We start from the raw sequence: 20,645 nt of genomic DNA, 5'->3' as shown, positions 1-20,645 counted from the left end.
AGTACGACTACTGTGTAGGGGGAGGGACAGCAACTGTGTTCCTTAGAAACAAGGAAGGCAAGGTTTTGCCTCCTGTATTTTGGATATGTTATCTATCAGTAGGAAGCAGTCCTTGGAAGACGGGCATCATTCTGCAGAAAGTAGAAGGTCGTCACAAAGCAGAAAGACCCTCCGTGCAACAGGAACAACAGAAGAGGCCCGGAGTGGCCGTATTTTCTTCTGTTGTGCATAGGGTCACTGAGTTGCAGCCAACCCTCTGGCCCCTGGATGACGACAACAACAACAACAACAACGTGTCGACCTGGATGAGTGGTCAAGTTGTTTTTGGTTTTATAGTTATGAGTGTTGGCTACTTTGTTTCTAAATGGACTCCGGCGATATAAAAAGATCTGTACACACATAAGAACCGAGTTGCTTAAGCCCTCCCTCAATGCAAGAACACTTTGTTCTAACAGCCAGCATTCTGAGATGCTCACTTTCCCTACACGATCGCTGAAGACAAAGTGGATGCATAAGCAAATGTGGTGAAGAAAGCTGATGGTACCCGGCTATCAAAAGATACAGTGTCTGGGGTCTTAAAGGTTTGGAAATAAACAAATGGCCACCTAGCTGAGAAGCAACAAAGTCCACATGGAAGAAACACACCACCCTGTGTGATCATGAGGTGTCGATGGATTGGGCATCAGGCATCTAAGACCCAGAATAAAACCATACCCAAGGTGAACGGTGGGTGGGGGGGTGTACGGAGTGGAGACCCAAAGTCCATCTGTAGACAATTGGACATCCCCTTACAGAAGGGTCACAAGGAAGAGATGAGCCAGTCAGGGTGCAGGATGGCACTAATGAAACATACAACTTTCCTCAATTTCTTTAATGCTTCTTACCCCACCCCCCAACCCCACTCTCATGACCCCAATTCTACTTTACAAATCCGGATAGACCAGAGCATGGCCATGTTGGCACAATAAACATTAACTATCTCAAATATTAACATAGCAGATGGACATTGCGCCTCCACTCAAGTACCCCCTGAACATAAGAACACTTTGTTCTGATAATCCGGCATTCTGTGATGCTCACCTTCCTGACATGATCACTGAAGACAAAATGGGTGCGTAAGCAAATGTGATGAAGAAAGCTGATGGTGCCTGGCTATCAAAAGATATAGCGTCTGCGGTCTGAAAGGCTTGAAGGTAAACAAGTGGCCATCTAGCTCAGAAGCAACAAAGCTCACATAGAAAGAAGCACACCAGCCTGTGTGATCACGAGATATCGATAGGATCAGTCAGGTATGGGATCAAAGACCCAATGTGAAGGGGGTGTGTGCATGGAGTCAAAACCCAAAGCCCATCTGTAGACAATTGGACAGCCCCTTAGAGAAGGGTCGCAGGGAAGAGACTGGCCTTTTAGGGTGAACCATACAGCTTTCCTCTAGTTCTTTAATGCTTCCCTTCCCCTCCCTCCCCGCTATTATGACCCTAATTCTACCTTATAAATCTGGCTAGACAAGAGCATGTACACAGGTACAGGTAAGAGCTGGAGAGGACCTAATGTCAGGGGTTTAAATGGAGAGAAAATGTTTTGAGAAACGATGTACAAATGCGCTTTACACAATTGATGTGTGTATGGATTGGGATAACAGTTGTGTGAGCCCCTAATAAAATGTTAAAAAAAAAAAAAGAGCTGGAAACAGGGAATCCAGGACGGATAAATCCCTCAGGACCTATATTGAGAGTAACCATACCAGGAGCGTAAGGGGAAGGTGGGGGAGAAAAGGGGAACCAATCACAATGATCTACCTATAACCCTCTCCCAGGGGGATGGACAACAGAAAAGTGGGTAAAGGGAGACATTGGTCAGGGCAAGACATGAAAAAAAAATTTATAAATGATCAAGGATTCATGAGCGAGGGAGGGAAAAATGAGGAGCTGATACCAAGGGTTCCAGTAGAAAGCAAATGTTTTGAGAATGATGCTGGCAACAAATGTACAAATGTGCATGACGCAGTGGATGTATGTGTGGATTGTGATGAGAGTTGTACAAGCCCCCAACAAAACGATTAAAAAAAACAACAAAACTGGGATGTTTCATGGTGTGTGGTGCGCCATGGCCACCTCTGACTGTGACGTCAGAGATGAAAGACTGGGGGTCTCTGAGAACTTGGTTCTGTAAATCTGCTTTTATTATCAAAGGATCTGATGTGATCATCCATTTCCCCAGAAACTCAAGGCTGGGTCAATAAGATTTCAGTATCTGCTTTGAATAATTGTGATGTTACAGTGCTTACTCTACGAGAGCAAGAGCAATCTCTTGTTGTCCTTGTGCCCAGCCATGGGTACCCACATCCCTTCCGCTTTCAGGGGGCTGATGAGTCAAGTACCTTTTGCTTTGTGGATTCAGGGCCTTCATCTCAAAGCGAACCTTTGTCCTATTGCCCTGGTCATACCTTTGTTGTTGTTAAAATTTCTTTTTCTATTATAAATTAATTCAGTTTACATTTCAGATCCTTTGGCTGTCACTTTTTAAAAGAGCAATTTGTAATGGTGGAAAAGACGTAGATCGCAAAGCATGTGTGATTTCAACTTCCTTCACACAGTAGAATTCATTAACATCTATTCAGTCCTTCTTTAACCATTACCCTTAACTCTTAGCAGATTTTTCCATCATAAAAGCGCACTGTCCCCTCATCAGTTTTATACCACAGATAAGTGTTGCTTGCTCAAATATTTTCACCCTTTCACCATATGAACAGTTTATATATATACGAGCTTGGAATTATATCAACACCATCTAGAGCAGGGGTTCTCAACCTTCCAAATGCCACGACCCTTTCATACAGTTCCTCATGTTGTGGTGAACCCCCAACCATAACATTATTTTCGTTGCTACTTCATAACTGTAATTTTGCTACTGTTATTAATCAAGTGACCCCTGGGTCAAAGGGGTCGGAGCCCACAGGTTGAGAATCACTGATCTAGAGGAAATCTTGAACTGTGGCTGAGCCTTGCCTTATTCTTAGCATGACTTAGGTGGTCATCTGTTACTGTGTTTTGCTATTACATAAACAAGTATTGTACATTCATGTACAACAACACAGACATGTGTCTCAAAGAAAATCTGTTTTAAAAAGCACACGGCAATCCCAAACCCATCCATGTCTGTTCTTCCTCTAGAAATGTGCTGCTTCTATTTACAGATCTTCTTAGCAGCTTCGCAGAGGGGTGTAGTTGCTAAGGATTCCTGGGGCCTGAGTTCAGAGAGCACCCTTTACCATGATTTAATTGGAGAAGAAGTCGTGGATATAGTCATAATGGGGCTTTAGGGCATGAAGCAGTGACATTTTCCACCATTCCAAAGCAGGAGAAATTTGACATCCTAACCATTTTCTTTTTTTTTTTTTTCATCCTAACCATTTTCTAATCCTCTTACATTGGGAGCATTCTTCAAATGCAACAAAATCACGTTGTTCTGCAGGTGAAGGTCACCAGGGCATCAGAAACCAGCGAAAAGAAGGTGGCATGGTCTAGTTGCCCTTGAACTTTTGTTTCTCCAATGGGCTTCCTGCAGTTGTGTTAATTGACTGCTCTCTGCAGTGAACCTTTTTTCTTTTCTTCATTTGTGGGTGGGGTGGGGTATACAAATCAATCTCTTGGAATGTTGCGCGGTGAAATCTTAGGCCTTTATCTAGAGTGTTTTAAAAAGCCACCCACAAGTCCAGTTTTCTGGTGAACAGGGTGATTTTTGTCCGGCATCGTTGTATGTGCAGACTGGTCTGCGAAGCACAGTCCAGAGCCCCTTCCTTTCTCCAGGTGGCTTTATCTCTGCCATGCTCCTCCCTGCCGGGGGGGTGGGGGTGGGTGGGGGCGGGGGGTGGACGTGGGTGGGGGGGAGATAACTGACTGACTGGAGATCTGGCTGTATGAAGAACTTCTTTCCTAATGGACAGAGAGCCTATCGCGACCTTTTGCTTGTTTGCTGGACAGAATATGGTGTGTAGCTCCATGCCTGAAGCTCAGAGGAAGTCTGCCTGTGGGCATTCGGGGCGTGACGCAGACTAACTGAGAAGGGCCCAATGTCATCTCCACGAAGCAGGCTTAAATACCACCACCGCACCCCAGACTTCTCCTCCCTTAGCAGGTGTTCCAAACTAGCCAGGCCTCACCTGTGCTTCACTTAATAATTAGCTCGAAGTCCCCACGTGTCCGATTTCTATGCTCTTTTGAAAGAGGAAGTGCTCAGCATGTCCACTCAGATGTGGAACCCGAAGTGTGAGTGGAGAAAACCAGGTCGCCAGGGAGTCAGCCCTGCCTCGTGGAGGCACCGTGTGTGTCTGTAGAACTTGGGGAAGTAAATCACCAAGAATTTGTTCTGAGTTGTCTCTGGGTGGACTTGAACCTCCAACCTTTCTGGTACCATTCATTGGGCACATGAACTGTTGCAGACAGGGCCAGTGCGCAGCACTCTGAGGAGAAGTCTTGGGTAGCTCTTATGTCTGTCTACAGGTCAAGTAAAGGCCATTTGTTCCCACAACGGAGTGCAGTGGCGGAGAGAACAGCAAGCAGCCCCTGCATGTGTGCAGCGCGCGCGCGCGCACGCCACACTTTCCGTCACTTCACTGTTCTGAACCTTTGGGTTTGGAAAGTTGAAGAGGGTCATTCTCCTTACCGGCCCTTATCTGAAACATCAGGGAAAAGATGTGTTACAGCATTCAGGTGGAAGTGGGCCACATTTTCCAGAGGTGACAGTACCATGTGGACCCTATATTATTGTTGTTCCCAGGGGGATTTGGGACAACAGCCTGCAATCAAACAAAATAATGGTTTTGAACCAAAAAAAAAAAAAAAGGGAATCTTCATACACCAAACCCACTGCCAACTCATAGCCACTGATAGGACAGTAGACATGCCCCTTGCATTTCTGGGTTCATAGGTCTTCATGGGAGCAAAAGTCTCATCTTAGTCTTAGGAACAACTTACGGAACTGAGCTGAGCCCACTGTGCACCCGGGCTCCTGAATGTTCATGCAGGAGCCACTCAATACTCAGTATCGCCAGCGTCATTTCACATTTTGCTGCCACGTGTGTTGCTTGACTTCCGGTTTCTAGTTTTAACCTTGAGATTTGCAAATGAGGGTTGTGGTGAAGCATTCGTTGTAGGAATAGAAGCAGAGCAAGACCAGTCTGACCGAAACCTGGCGATACTTAACTAGCATTGATATCACAAGACGAACAACAGGCTGGCTTGTGCCCGTCCCTGCTGGACCCATTACTTTCTGTTTCCTTCTTTGTTTCCTCACCTGTAGAACAAGGTAGTGTGTTCGCCTTATGGACTAACATGACGGTGACTCCCTTACCGTCATCGACTCCATGCTGACTCCCAGAAAGCCCCGTCTTTCTCCTGCAGAGCTGCTGGTGCTGGGCTCGCTGACCGTGCAGACCACAGCCCAGCGTGGACCCACTCCTGGACCCACGCCACCGGCAGAGCTGCAGAGCATGATGAGATGCAGGATAGCCCAGGTTAACCGCAGCACAGCCGTGGGCATTTAGTTGGTATTTGGTGGATAGGCTCACTCACTCGCGGCTGCCCAGACGATTCTAACTCCTAGGAATCCCTTAGGACAAGATAGAATAGCCTCTTTGGGTTTCCAAACTGTAAATCTTTATGGGAGCAGGAAGCCTCATCTTTTTCTCGAGGATCTGCTGGTGGGTTCGAACTGCCAGCCTTGTGGTCAGCAGCCCAATTCACAGCACACCTCACTGCCAGGGCTCCTCAGTAGATGTTATCAGTTATCATTCAGCCTCCCTGCCTCCTTTCTTTTTATGAGATGACAATTTACGGATATAGCGGTTGCAAAGCCACCCTGGAAAACACCGTTCGGTGACACTCTGGTCCTGTAAGACCTCAGTAACTCAGAGCCCACTGGCCAGCCGGGGGTTTCTAGTGTGGGATTGATGAAACCAACTTCATTGAAGAGTTAAAAGTACTCCCTTAAAACTGTTGCAGAATAACGAGGTCTTTCTGAGAATGAATACGTGGTTTCATTAGTATTTAGATAGCTGCAAACTAATACTTAGATCTCTCGCATGCTTCTTGTTCACTGGATACAGGAAAGGGTAGCCGCAGTCCAACGATTTGCCATTCTAAAACCCTGTGCAAAGGACCCATCCATCTACCCAACTTTAGGGAAAACGTTGCTTGGAAAAAGGTTTTGTGGCCACATTGTTGGCAATTCTGGTATTCTAACAAAGATGTAATCATGACTTATAGTTTAATATATTGGAAAACTGATATTGGGAGGTAGAGCTTTTCTAGTTTCCCCCCCCCCAAACGAATGGACTTTTTAGTGTAAATGCTCATTTTCCATTTCTTTTTTCGAAGTGGACCCCTGCTTTTAAATGTATTAAGTCCTGGCCCACCCCTCACGCCCTTTATGAAGGAGATCATTGAAAAAGTATTGCCTTTTATTGTAAGGCTGTTTTGAGTTGCTTCATTTTGTATTTTATAATCCATCAAGAAATTTTCTAAAGTATCAAAATCTGTTCTAATGAAGAGACAATTTTCTTTTTTCCCTTTTCTCTGGATTCATGACGATGCCAACTCTGTCCTCCAACTCTGTCCTCCGGGGTCTGTCTCGCTCTCTGAATTCATGGGGATAGCAATTTACTTCTCTGCGTGTGTGTTTACACTTTATTATCATGAATTAGGTGGGGCTTACATTTTAGATCATAAGTTTTGTATTTAACAACTTAAACAGTTTATCTAACCTCCCAATAGCTGCCCTGCCTCCCCTCTGTGTCCCCTTTCTCCCTTTTATAGGCTGTCATTTCCCCCTTCACCCAGTTAACACCTGTCCAGCCAGCCCTTCCCCGGCCCCTCCCGGCCCATAGGCTTCCCAACGGATTTGGCTTAGTGTTGCCGTCTTTTCAGAATGGAATTACTCAGTGCTCCTACCGACCCCCGCAATTAAAAACCTTTGTGTAATCACTCAGAATCCAGGATAAAGTCTAGGTAGATATCCGCTTTTGCAGCACCCCCAGGATCCTTCCAGCACCCCCCCCCCCCGTGGGTAGATTCACCCACTTTGGGTAACATTTCTTTAGCCTGTTTCTTCCCCTTCCCTCACACCCCAATAGCCATCAAAGCTTATTTCTCTTGGCATGAGAGCCCTTATCTTTTTTCCTTTCTTTTATAATCCATTGCATTTTTTGAATGCCCGGCAGCAGCAATGAAACAAGCTATCAGGAGAGGAAAGATGCACCCCATTGTCAGTTATTTTCTGGGCATGTGCCCGACAGGACTCAGTAGCCCTGAAGTGTCACACAGCCGACCTGCCTACACTCACATGCCTCTCCTTTCCCGCTCCACAGCTGAACTATCAGCAGAAGGTCGGCATCATGTACTGCAGAGCCGGGCAGAGCACCGAGGAGGAGATGTACAACAACGAATCCGCCAGCTCAGCCTTTGAGGAGTTCCTGCAGCTGCTGGGGGAACGCATTCGACTCAAAGGCTTCGAGAAATACCGGGCCCAGCTCGACACCAAGAGTAAGGACACACTGACACCCCCTCCTCCTCGCTTCTTTTCCTCCTGCCAGGTTGCCCGGACAGCAGCTTGAAGAGTGCTGGTGTTACTCGAGAGCAAGTCAGAGAGGGCGACGGATGGCCCAAGCAAGAACAATTGATGATCAGAATCAAAGTTGCTAGGATTGAACTGCAAAAATAATCATGTTGTCAGAAGTGTGGCTGGAATAGAGCCATGAAGGGAAACCTTGCGGAGTTGCTCCTGGATTGGTAGAATGTAACTTCATTAAACGTAGCTGAGTGTTGGGGTAATTAAAAACTTCAGACTCTTATGACCACCTAGTTATAGCCTCTATAATTAAAAAAGGAATCATTTTCTTGGCATATGCTTCACATATCATACAGTATAGTCATTCAGTTGTTAAGGAAGACTTGTGCCGTCATCACCACCATCCATTTCAGAACACCGTCTTCCAGTACTCGTTGTTAACTTCCCCTTCCCTTGCATCCTTCCCTCCCCTGCCATGCCCCGAGACGATTGTCGATCCAGTGACCGTCTCTCCAGATCTCCCTAGCTTTGATTTCATATGCAGAAAATCACCCAAAGCACAAACAAGAAGCAAACAAAAGCCCAACAACAGTGACTAGACAAAGCATAGAAAAGCCTCAGTTGAAAAGAAAGCAGAAATATCAAAAACTGACACAACTTTAAAATGAGTCCAAAAGGAGAACAAATAATAGGTATTACATTTTACAGACGAACCGCATGTACCATAATCTCCTGTACGATGCTCTCTCTCAGGTCGCAAGTTTGGTCAAGTCCCTTCAGTGTATCCACAGGGATTCACCAAAGGCTTAAAATCCTTGGGTGGGGGGGGTGGGTGCTGCAAATGAATTTCGGCTTCCACTGACATCCATAACCTTCTGCAAACCTTCTGTTCAAAATTTAAGCTCTGATACTACCATTCCCTCCTTCAGTTTTGGATTGAATGATTTACAATTCTTGAATCACACAGGCGGATGTACTTCTTCCACATGGACTTACTTAAGTGGCTGCTGATTTTAAGACAAGCCTTTAAGACCCCAGATGCTGTTCACTCCGATTGCCGAGTGCCACCTGGCTTCTCCCTCACACTTTTCAATGGCACCTGTGTCCTCAGTGATTTTTTTAATGAGAGAATTTACTGAGTAGGGCATGACATAAGAACTAACTGTTCTTAGATTGGGTCTTGAATTGTGTGACCCCAAATCCATTTTTATATCTGTGATTTTTATATATCTGATTCACTTTAGCGACATCGTTATCATTTTATGATTGAGAACATTGTAAATCATCCCTGGAGGCAAAAAGTAATTCTTTTGATAATTAATGTATACAATGGTATAGGATTTAAAACTCAGTCAAGAAAAAGAAATTATACCAGTATCGGCTGGCTCAGACCGCAGTGCATGAATTGTTGACTTGTACAGATAGGAACTCTGAAGTGACTGACACGATTTACACAGCAGTGGGGGCGGTGACAGGGTAGAGCTTTCTGTAACACTCATTCACTAAGGCAGAACCATGCCTCCCAGGCTAGCATGTGTTCTAAGAAAGCAGAGGCCATTAAAATAGTCCATAGGTGGGAGTCTCGGGCCTCCATTCACTGAGCACCCTCAAAGCAAGAGATCTGAACCGAAGTCCAGTGCTGCCAATGCCACCCCCTTGGGATAGCAGTCATCTGCTTGTTCTTAGGCTAGAGTGTGTTAGCCTCACGTCCAAGGCAGTCTGTTGGTTTCTTAAATCTGCTGCAGGTGAGTTTGAGTTAAAGCACAGTTCAATTAATGGGGTTTCCACATTGAATCTCTCTGAAGGATGTGTGCGTCTGGAAAGGACATTCTGAAGTCCTGGTAGTCCATAGCACACGGCTTGGGCCACCAAGGGCTGGGGAGAGCCTGGGTCAACAGTCTCCAGTTAGGAACATAGCACTGGGCATTGTCTCTCTGCAGGTCCTGTATAAATATTGTTAAGCTATTTTTCCCAGTGGGAGGCTGCTCTATCTGGCTTCCCCACCAAGAAAATGCCAATGTAATGGCCTTTTCTGAGCTACACATGCTCCCCTCCCTGCATCTTGACTTCAGTTTCCATAAGGTTCCTTGACCATTCTTGATTTGGGGCAACATCGGGCAGTGTTGTGTGGCAGCAACTAAATGCTCGCTCATCTCCTTCCAGGCCCCTCAGCCCACCTTGAAAGACTGGCTCCAGCGGAGGTGAGGGCCCTCCGTTGCCGTGGTTTTCATGGTGTACATGTAAAGGGGCGGTAGATGGTTCACGGGAACTAAGCTCTGGAATCTGTGACTCTTGTGAGTTCACTTCACGGTGCTCATAGTGACTAGAGATATGTGTGTAGGTTCTCCGCCTCGGCATGGGTTTCTTATTCCTTTTTTATCTAGAGGTTTGGGTTTGGGGGACGGTTGTCCAAAGTCTGTGCTTGATTCTCTAAGAAGATGGGCTTTTGAGCCGGGAGCGTTAGTTTGGCTGATACAATGGGTTGAGTACCAGCCCAATCAAAAAGGTGTGTGTGTGTGTGTGTGTGTGTGTGTGTGTGTGTGTGTGTACATACAGGGCTGTGCATGCCATTCCTCAAGTCATTGATACTTATGGACTCAAGTATCTATTTTGACTAGAGTTTGTCGACTTCTGCCGGGTGACCGTGTGGGGCAATTTTCAATTTAATCTATTTGTTTCCCAGATCTTTGGATTAGCATATCTGTCGTGCAGTCCAGAGTAATCGCTCTGGCTTGCAGTACAGGAAATGAAATCAGGAGTTGAGTCAGGGGAACAGAAAGGCATTCATAAACTCCACTGCAGGGAAGAATTTCCGGTTGCCATGGTTTTGCTGTTGCCAACTTGGAAACGGCATGCAAGAGAACGATTACAGCCCAGAAATAGCCGAGCGTCTGAACATTATCTTAATGCTACATTCTGCTTGCATCTGCATCAGATGTTTAAATCTCAATATGCCCATAAACATTCTTTTCCCCCCAGACGTTCGGATTGCATGCTTAGACAATCCATTCATGCTGTCCAGTTTTGTGTTGCAGGGGCTTCCGTCAGCACAAAGGGCTTTTGAAGGGGTTTGGAAATGGCATGTAGTAAACACTTCCTTTGGCCCCAGAAATGAGTGGTCTGGTGGGGAGGTGGGGAAGCTGTGCAGTCTTTGTGTAGTGGCACACTGGCAGCCAGCACCTCTTGATGACCAAGCACCACATGAGAGATGTCTAGCAAGGTTAAGGCTAGCCAGTGCAGTGTCAGGGAAGGCAGTGGAATAAGCAAACTAGGCACTGCCTGGCACTCAGCCCCATCCCCCCACATCACGGCAAAGGCGAGACGGGGATGAGCCTGCATTCCCAAACTGCCTCTCAACCGTGCAGCTTCCGAGTGATGCCGTGTCAGGACGGGTCCCTTCTCAGGCAGCGTCTCTCATTGCAGTCTCTTTGTAACCTTTTAAGGCACATCTTCTCAGAAGGATTCGGTTTCTTCTCCATCCTTTCAGAGTGTCAAATTTTCCTGGGCGAATGAAAAGCAAGAAGGCATTTCTTCTATAAAGCCCTGAGAAAATCACTGTGGAAACCTCTCTCTCTGACCCCAGCCCTTCGAGGGGCCCTGCACCTCACCAGTTAAACAGCTATGAAATGGTGGCAGGGTGCAGCGGTAGCTAAGGAGCACCCTCTTCACACACCCAGCCGCCTCTTGCTGAGCGTGGGAATGCACCGACAGGAGAGGCTGCTCGGTGCACTGTGGTAGAATCTTACTCCAGTTCGTCCAAGTGCGTTTTTTGTGTCAAAACACTTTTGTCTCCATAAGCTCTTTTGAAAAGAAAACTTTCCAGAACAAGTGTTCCCAAAGCATCGTTTCCTCTCCTTGTGGCGCTGTAAATGCCACTTGGATCTGTGGTGTTTCATTCTCACCAGATTAAAATTTGACTTGCCGCTTCTTCCTTCTTACTCTTTCTGGCTCCCTTTCCTTGTGAGTCCCTGTTACCCCAGTGGAGATCAGATTCTCCAGCCCTGTTATTTCATTTTCAAACTACCGTATCTTTTTGTCTGAACTCTGAATAGGGCTTCACGTCTCCAGCTTCAAAACTCACTGCCACCGAGTTGAGGCCAATGCATAGCAACCCCACAGAACAGGGTAGAACTGCCCCCTATGATTTCCAAGACTGTAACTGTTAATAATAGAAATCTCTGTCGTTCTTCCAAGGAGCAGCGGGCACTTTAAAGCCACTGACCTTGCAGATCACAGCCTGACACTTAACCGCCATGCATCGGGACTGTGTAGTGTTTGGGGTTTTTTGTTTTGTTTTTTTAACCCCCCTCTTCCTTAGTGTTCTATTTTGCTGTTAATCCAATGAGACGTCCGTTTCAGTGTTGCCAGTTTCAGAACCAGAAGTTGTATTTAGTTCTATCTTCTCCTTAGCTTCATATTGTCCTTTAATTCCTTGAGCACATTTAATAATATCTTCTTCAAAGTCTTCATTGGGTCTTTTTTTAACTTAGTAGCTCCTGCTTTTGGTATAGATGACTGCTTCTGTACATATCTGATTATTTGTTACTGGATATTGGATATTATTAATGTTTCATCATTGTGTGTCATGGTTTTTGTTTTCTTTAAATAGTGTTGTCTTTAGAGTGTTGAGTTATGTCTTGGCAGGCAGTTAAGCATTGAACAGCTTGATCCTTAAGAATCTCATTTTAAAACTTTATTAAGACCTATCTAGATTAGATCATTTCTTCGAAATTTAGACCTATTACAAAAACCTGACTTTTTTTTCTCTTTAAATCGGAATATACCTGCATATTCAACAAAGTTCTCTGCACCATTTGGTCAGTCTCTATTGTCTTATAACTTTGTGAATTGCGAACATTGTTCAGTTTATAATTCCCTGATAATGTTTCCTTCCCTGAGAGTTGCTCTTGGCTCAGCCTTCGGCATCTCCCTCTGCATGAATGGGGAAGTCTCCAGCCTAAGACTCAAAGGAGTCCCAGTATAGTTTCTGAATCTCTGTCGCTGCAGGCTTCTCATCTTCGGCGTTCTTCTCAGCACCGATCAGCCGTGTAGCCCTCTAAAGCCCCGTAAAAAGACAGTGGGGCTCAGCTTGGCTTCCCCTGTCCTGAGCCATTGTCCCAAAGTGGCCCCCAGGCAGAGAGCACAGATGAATGTCTGCTTTCCCTTTCAGGTTTCTCATCCTCAGGAATCACTGCCCTGCACTTCCTGTTGCCCAGTGTCTGAAAACTGGTGTTTCCCATCCTTTTCTAGATGCGTATCATAGGGAGCCATGGTGGCTATGTGCCGGACTTCCATCCCCACGATGGGCAGTTCAAAACCACCAGCAGCTCCACAGGAGAAAGACTGGGCTTTCTACTTCAGGGAACCATTATAGTCTGGGAAACCCATAGGGGGTCGCTGTGAGTCAACATTGGCTTGATGGCAGAGGGTAGTCTGATATATCCCCACCCCCCATAAGTCATAGAAAGGCACCCAAGTATTCTCTCACGACTGGAAGTGGAAGCCCCAGGCAGTGTTCATAGGTGGCATCTCCTGTAATATCCACAAGCCTACTCGTTCGCAGTTACCCCTGGTTTACAGAACTGGCTCTTTTAGATTAACGAACATGCCCATGGCTGTCCAGCTAGTAAACATGAGGGAGCTAGCCCCGATCCCAGGGGTCTGGGTAATGGAGTCTTCAGCATAAGCATGTAGGCTCAGTGGGCCCCCAGCCCTGCCTCTCAGCCCTACCTCGCCCTCTCTCAAGCCCTTGGGATTAAAACTAGCCAACCCCTCTCATGAGACAGCTCTCCTGTCATGTATTGTGGTTGGATTTAGGGTTGTACTCCGTACTTCAGTAAAGGAAAGAACGGCTCAGAGCAGGAAGGGTTGATCAAACCATGGAGCACTGTCTCTGGGTCTCGAATTACTGTCCGTGTTCCCAACTCAGATAAGAACGTCCAGCAGACAAGCACATTGCAGATGTGTTGAGCGGGAAAACTGTCATGAATACATTTGTTATATTGTTTCTTCTTCTTCTGTATTTGGATGGTGCAATCTCAAGATAATTAGCATGCCTCACACTTCAATAATCCCAGAAATAGTTCCAACCAGCACTTACCTGAGAGCTAGTGATCACCTTGTCTGAAGCTGTGCACATGCATTATCACTCAGGGAAGCTATTTCCTGCCTGACATTTGTTTGTTGGGCAAAGAAGACTTGGAAGCTCATTTATTCCCTCAAGGCCCCGCCCTCATTAACTTGTAAATATTCATGAGGTCTCAGTGCTGCCTTCGGTTTTCATCAGTGTTTGGAAGCGTTGGAGATTCTTGTGTTAGCCGTAACTTTGAACAGTGTCACAGTCTAAGGGTTGTCCTTTTGAGTGTTCTTGAGATGCGACCGACCTTCACATTGAAAAAGAATATAGAGAATTCGAGAATTGAAGTGACTAGCCTGTGCGATGTCAGCAAATGAGCCTACTGGCATGCAACCCAGGTGTTCAGCCTGCCACGTGGGGAATGCAGGAAGTTGCATATATCTTACAAAGTGAACGATATGTAGAAAGTAGGAATGACTGACATCCCTGGTTGGTCTCCCTTTCTCTCTCCCATGGTCGTGATTGTGAGAAGCCTCATGACACTTTATGCACATCAGCATCACGCATTTCTTGTCTTCTATGGTGAAAGATAACACTATAACCCCCTTCTTAACCCTGTCTATAGTGAAATGAAGTAACCTGCCTCTGGATTGTAGCTTAAGAAAAGGTTCATGTGCTACAACAGGTAGAATTCTTGACTTAGGTCACTATTCTCCAAATACCTCATTAGTGTATAAGTGAAAGAGTACCCTAAAGACAGACGTGTGCTTTCTGTTAAGAGTGTGTCCGCGTTCCAGGCATGAATCCCTGTGTCCTTGAGCATTGGTATCTGCATCCCAGGACCCCGAGGCAGAGTTTGATCCTTCTGATTGTCCGGTGAGTCCCTATTGGACACAGTAGAATGGCCCCACTGCTGTTCTAGGCTGTAACCTGTGAGGGGCAGATCTCCAGGCCTGTTCTCCATGGGGCCAGCTGGGGGCTGTTGGGCTCAAACTGCTAACTTTCTGGATAGCAGTTGAGCACTCACCTATAGGGCTACCAGAGTTCCTTAACGGAGGCACCGAGGGCCTTAAATGGCTGGTTCCCAGTAGCCAGGTGACTAGTTTTTCAAACTACGAGTGAGAGGCAGGCCCAGAACACATCTGTGCTTTTTGCCTCACATTTGTTATGCCCGTCATGAGAAGACCTGCATAAATGGAGTGGGGCTGTCTTTAGTCTCTTCACTTTGTTGGTTTATATGCATTTAGCTAATGAAATGATCGCGTTCTTTGTGTTTGTAAATACTAGAAACTCAACATCTCAAAAGTTAGATTGCATAGGCAGATTTTCTTTTATCCATCTTTTTAAAAATCCCCCTTTTGGCGGGGAGGGGGAGAGAAAAAAAGTTTTATGACTGTTCACTGTTACAGACATAATCAACAAGGTCAGTACCTACCAAAAGCTCGTCTTCCTCCTCCTTGGTGCCCCTGCTTCTTGCCCACCACTTGTCCCGTTGGGAGCCAGGCTTACACTGGCTGCACTGTTGTCCTTGGGTGTCTGAGGTTTCTCCTGGCTTGCCAATCAAGTTCTCAATGGCTCTGCCAGGGCTTTGTCCATTGGTGGAAAGTAAGTCCACTAAGTGGACTATAGTCCAATGGACTCCCCACCTTGCCTACATTTTCAAATCCCTCTTCGTCACTATCTGGTAGGACTTCTTGGTGCTCGCCGGGTCTGAGGGCAAAGCCTTGGGATGGCTGTCATGGGCAGGCTGGTCTGCATCTCTGAGCAGCTGCACCTATGCAGAAGCCCATCTCCTTGTGTCTGATTCAGATCCATACATACATAGCATACCTGTACCCGTAGAAACTGCAAAAGTAAAAGATTTGGGCCACATTACAAGTAAAGGATGGTTGTGGCATTGACCTTGCTTGAAATAAGCCTATTAACCTATTTGCATTGTCTTCAAATTGAAAAGCTCCGTGTATGATATCATTACCTAGCTAGCTACACCTTTTCTGATCAACTGAGAAGAGTACTCTTATCATTCCTCAAATAGTCACTGTCGTCTTTGAGAATTAGGAGCCTCACTTTCTGTGTTTCGACAGAGAGTACTGACCTCATTAGTGGATGCATCATGGAAATCAAGATGATCCATGCTACATTTGAATTTAATGTAAAACTTGCTCCATAATGAACTAGCATCATTTTTCCATCTTTGTTCTATAAAAATACAAGGGTAAGTAAAAAAACATTGATATAAAATCACAGAACTCTTTTTTAAGACAAAAACGGCCACCTGTGATGCTGTTGTTTCTCCATATATCCTCCCTCTGGGTCTGTGCACTTCCAAAGGCGATGCATCCATCTCTGGAACCTTTCTGCCCTGAGGAATTCTGCATGCTTGGATTTCCACCATGCCAGGGGACTAGACTGTGCTCCTTTGTACTGGTGTTTGCCTGTGGGAAGTACAGAAACTAGAAAGACAAGGTCGGGCTAGAGGGCGGATGAGGTGAGGTTTCCCTATGAAAGCCTCAGAGAACAGCCCTTCCTACCCTGAAAGAATGAGCAGGTTTATTGCCACAGTAGGAAAACCCCTTCCTCAGTGAAACTTTCCTGGTCTCTTTTCTCACCAGCGCAGTTTTCTTAAAACTGTCTGATTCCCTGCCATGTCCATCCTGTGCCCTTTGAGAAAATCTATCACGCTTATCCTTTGGGAATGCAAGAAACGAGCTATGATGGTCCGAACTGAATTCTCTGCCTTGAATTTAACTGACCATCAGATCCCCTCAGAAGCCGGCACTTTGATTGGACTTTTGGGGAGGTTTGTTTTTGTAAGAAGCCATCCTATTTCCGCCAAGATAAGTGTACCGCTGAGAGAACTTGTGTGCAGCCGTCCACCGAGCACAGAGACATTTGTAAGCACGTTCTGTTTTGCGGGAACCTGTGCCTAGGTCAAGTAGCATGCAGAGATGAAAGACACCCAACTCCTGGAGCTATGAGCTATCGACTCTAACCTTGGCAGCCCAGTCGATTCCACCTCATAGGACAGAGTAGAACCGTCACGTCCCAAGGCTGTGATCTTTAGGGAGGCAGGCTGCCACACCGTTCTCCTGCATGGCCGTGGGTAGACCCGAACCGCCAAGCCTTGGTCCAGCAGCCGAGCGATTTTACCACTGTGCCATCAGGGCTCCTTCTTCCTCTTTATCAGGGGTGAGAAAAAGCACGTGCCCTACTTCCTGTGAGGTCTAAAGCACATGATGGCCTCATCGTTGTACTGTCGGCCCCTGTGCCACATCTCGGAGAGCTGCGTTCTGGTGACTTGCTCTTTCCTGCCACCACGATTCAAATGGTAGGATATATTAGAAATACAATCGAATGACTTTTGTCACTAAATAATTGGCTTTTTTGGGGGGTTATGATTGGCATTTTTGCTTGAGGGAAACTGTTAAAACCCCGAGGAGTCCTTTCGCATTTATTTCTGTTACTCCCATCAGGCTTCGGAAAATGATTTAAGCAACACAAACAGAAACCAGCAATCCGTTTCTTTAGGACGGGTTTCCTGTTCTCATTTAGGGTTACATAGATTGTGACACTGCATTGGCCCTCATTTGAACTTTAGTAAAACTTCAGAAACTATTTTCGAACTGTTTAAAAATATCAGCCAAGTTCTGAGGTTCTCACAGGGCTTAATAGAAAACGTCGGTGAAGTAGTGTGCTGTTTTTGTCTTTTTAAAATGAGGTTTGTAAAGGAAACCGACGGCTACAAGTAGAACAGCATTATCTTTGGGATTGTCTTCTACAGCAGTTTGCTTCCCTAGCAGCTGCACATTTAGAATTAGAAATAAAAAGAAAAAATGTAATATATGAAGACGGATGACAGTCTTTTATCCCTAGTTCATTAGCTTTGCTCAAAATTGCCTTGAAACACATGTATGTACACGTCAAAGCTGACACATTCACTTTAAAGTTATAAAAATACACTAGTCAGTTCTACAGCTTTCACAGTAGGTACGTTCTCCACATTCAGGATTTATCCAAAGTTGTTCCATTGAATACGTGGTGACAGTAATGTAGCAGGGTTTGTGTGGGTTGGTTGTTGTGAACATTGAGAAAGTACTGTCCTTGGGGGATTAAAATGCGGCTATGTAGTTTTGTAATTTTTGAGAATGTGTGCATACTTCTATTTGTAGCTTACTTTAAAACCTTTGCATTTGTGTCTGCCTCAAAATCAAAAGACCCTCGAAAGCTCCAGGTTGAAACCGAGGGTTCTAGAACATGGTTGTAGACCCGTCTGCAAGTTACAATTGGGTCTATTCTTAGAGTGGTGCCCAAAGGCAGTGGAACTACTGCATTGAGTTTACCTGGGGCCATTTATTAACAATGGAATCCCTGCACTGTAACAGTGAGGAATTACTAAACCTGAATGAAGGCTGGACATGATGGTGGGACTTGAGGAAAGTAAAAGGAAACAGAGGAAAGAACCAGGAGGCAAAGGACATTTATAGAGGTCTAAATATAGGCATGTACATATATATCTATGACTGTGTACTCATATCTATATGTTAAGAATTAAGGTTACAGATGGACATTGGGCCTCAACTCAAGTACTCCTTAACGCAAGAATACTTTGTTCTAACAATATGGCATTCTGCGATGCTCACCTTCCCGACACAATCCCTGAAGAAAAAATGGGTGCATGAGCAAATGTGGTGAAGCAAGCCGATAGTGCCCAGCTATCAAAAGATATAGCACCTGGGGTCTTAAAGGCTTGAAGATAAACAAGCGGCCATCTAGCTGAGAAGCAACAAAGCCCACATGGAAGAAGCACACAAGCCTGTGTGATGATGAGGTATCGATGGGATCAGGTATCAGGCATCTAAGACCCAGAACAAAACCATACTCAAGGTGAATGGGGAGGGGGGCATGGAGTGGAGACCCAGTGCCCATCTGTAGACCATTAGACATCCCCTCACAGCGGGGTCACAGGGAAGAGATGCGCCAGTCAGGGTGCAGTATAGCACCGATGAAACACACACATTTCCTTTAGTTCTTTGGTGCTTCCTTCCCCCCACTATCATGATCTCAATTCTGCCTTACAAATCAGATTAGACCAGAACATGCACACTGCTGCAGATAAGAGCCGGCAACACAGGGAATCCAGGATAGATAAACCCCTCAGGGCCAACAAGGAGAGTAGAGATCCCAGGAGGATTAAGAGAGGGTAGGGGAAGAAAGGGGGAATCGATCACAAGGATCAATCTAGAACACCCTCCCAGGGGGGTGAATAATGGAAAAGTGGGTGAGGGGTGACAGAGGACGACGTAAGATATGGAAATAATCATCTATGGCTTATCAAAGGTTCGTGAGGGTGGGCGGTGGGGGAGGGAAGGGAAAGAAATGGAGAGCTTATATCAGGGGCTCAAGTAGGAAGAGAATGCTTTGAAAATGATGGTGGCATATATGCAAATGTGCTTGACACACTGGAGGAATGTATGGATTGTGATAAGAAATGTAAGAGCCCCCCCAAAAAAAGTATTTAAAAAAAACGATAAAAACAATAGAATCATTGGCCCTGGACTGTGGCCCATCAGCGGCCCTTCTGTGGAGGCGGGACAGGGAATCTGCCTTTTAGACTAACTCTCCAGGGATCCTGTGCTGCCTAACACTGCCGACAACTACTGCTTTCCATGCCACAGGCTGGGTCTTGCAGCTAGCTTTATTCTCTAAAATGCAGCCAAGTGTTTGGGTCCTCAAAAAAAGATGATGTCGGAGCATTGAGTTTACACAGCAGGGATGCGCCTCTGTTCACGCTGCAGCCCGGGCACCCAGCGACTTCCTGCAGGTGTATGAAGAACGCGCTTCGCTGTTTTCCGTGGGCAGACGGAGTCTGAGACCTGATTAACCAGTCAGGGAGGGGAGGCTGGTGTTTGATCCCTCGAAGATAGGGGCGAGCAGAACACCCCCACGTCTTGAAGTCTGTGCTCCGTCCGCTGTGGCAGTCCTGTTCAGTTGCCCCCTGTCTGTGAGGAACAAAATCGTCCTCTTGTTTGAGTCAGAAGTAACGGAACAAGGCGGGTTCTTCGAGTCTGTGGATGCACTGCAGGGCTCTGTGTACTCAGGAAATAATTCGATCTTTATTTTCAATGACGCTTTTTTGAAATCTAGCATTTCCTTCCATTAAGAATATAGACAATAAATGACAGAAGAATTAACTACTACGTGTAGTCTTATTACCAATAGAAATCACATTATCTGTTGGTCTAGATACCTCAAAGGATTGTTTATGTTCATGAATACTTGAGACCATAAAAGATGTTAAACTCGTGCTAAATCTTGCATGGTACTGTTACATTACCACAGTGCTCAGTATCGTAAACAGTACAAGATTGTACAAGTTATATATGTACACATATTTATGAGTCCAGTGTTGTACAAGTACTACAGGCACACACACATATTTACTGGTAGTGTGTGTGTGTGTGTGTACATATACACATGCTACTGATAATTGTATTTTTCAGCACAATTGACTTCTGTTGAAATCATCTACTAATATTATTCTGAGAAGTGACCCATAGGTCTTTGACTATTTAGCTTAAAGGGCCCAGGGCACCTCTGCAACAGTCCTCTGAAGTGAATGGCCTTCTCTAGTCAACACCGGCATTTCATCGTGGGCTTGTTTGTTTTGCTCTAGCGGACTCCACTGGAACCCACTCTCTGTACACAACCTACAAAGACTATGAAATTATGTTCCACGTTTCCACCATGCTGCCCTACACGCCTAACAACAAGCAACAGGTAAGCGATGCTTGCACCCGCCGTGTTCTCGCCCTTGGCTTCCTGTCCCTGGCCCACCACCCCACCCCACCCAGTAACCTAAGTGGCAAGTCTGTAAAATCTGAAACCAGAATTTAAAGCTGCACCTGCCACAGCAGCGGGAAGCTTTGTCCTCTGCGGAAGTGAGGAATAGCAAATGACCCGAAAACAAATGAACAGACACAATTCTAGGCTAACAGCCAGCTGG

The 20,645-nt window shown here is 45.8% G+C and overlaps 1 protein-coding gene across 1 annotated transcript in view; it reads left to right on the top strand.

Annotated features, from left to right (window-relative positions):
* The window catches only part of SIPA1L1 (signal induced proliferation associated 1 like 1), a 255,603-nt gene that overhangs the window by 150,046 nt on the left and 84,912 nt on the right, over nt 1–20,645 (top strand). The window contains exons 6-7 of the mRNA XM_045288187.1: nt 7,367–7,541; nt 20,316–20,419. Of these exons, the coding sequence (XP_045144122.1) occupies nt 7,367–7,541; nt 20,316–20,419 (279 nt within the window). The remainder of the gene's footprint in view (nt 1–7,366; nt 7,542–20,315; nt 20,420–20,645) is intronic.

Source organism: Echinops telfairi, unplaced genomic scaffold (assembly GCF_000313985.2).
Source record: "Echinops telfairi isolate 266 unplaced genomic scaffold, ASM31398v2 ScPeMD7_18;HRSCAF=68, whole genome shotgun sequence".
NCBI lineage: Eukaryota > Metazoa > Chordata > Mammalia > Afrosoricida > Tenrecidae > Echinops > Echinops telfairi.
The sequence above is the reverse complement of the archived record's forward strand: the minus strand, read 5'-3'. Positions and strand labels throughout refer to the sequence as shown.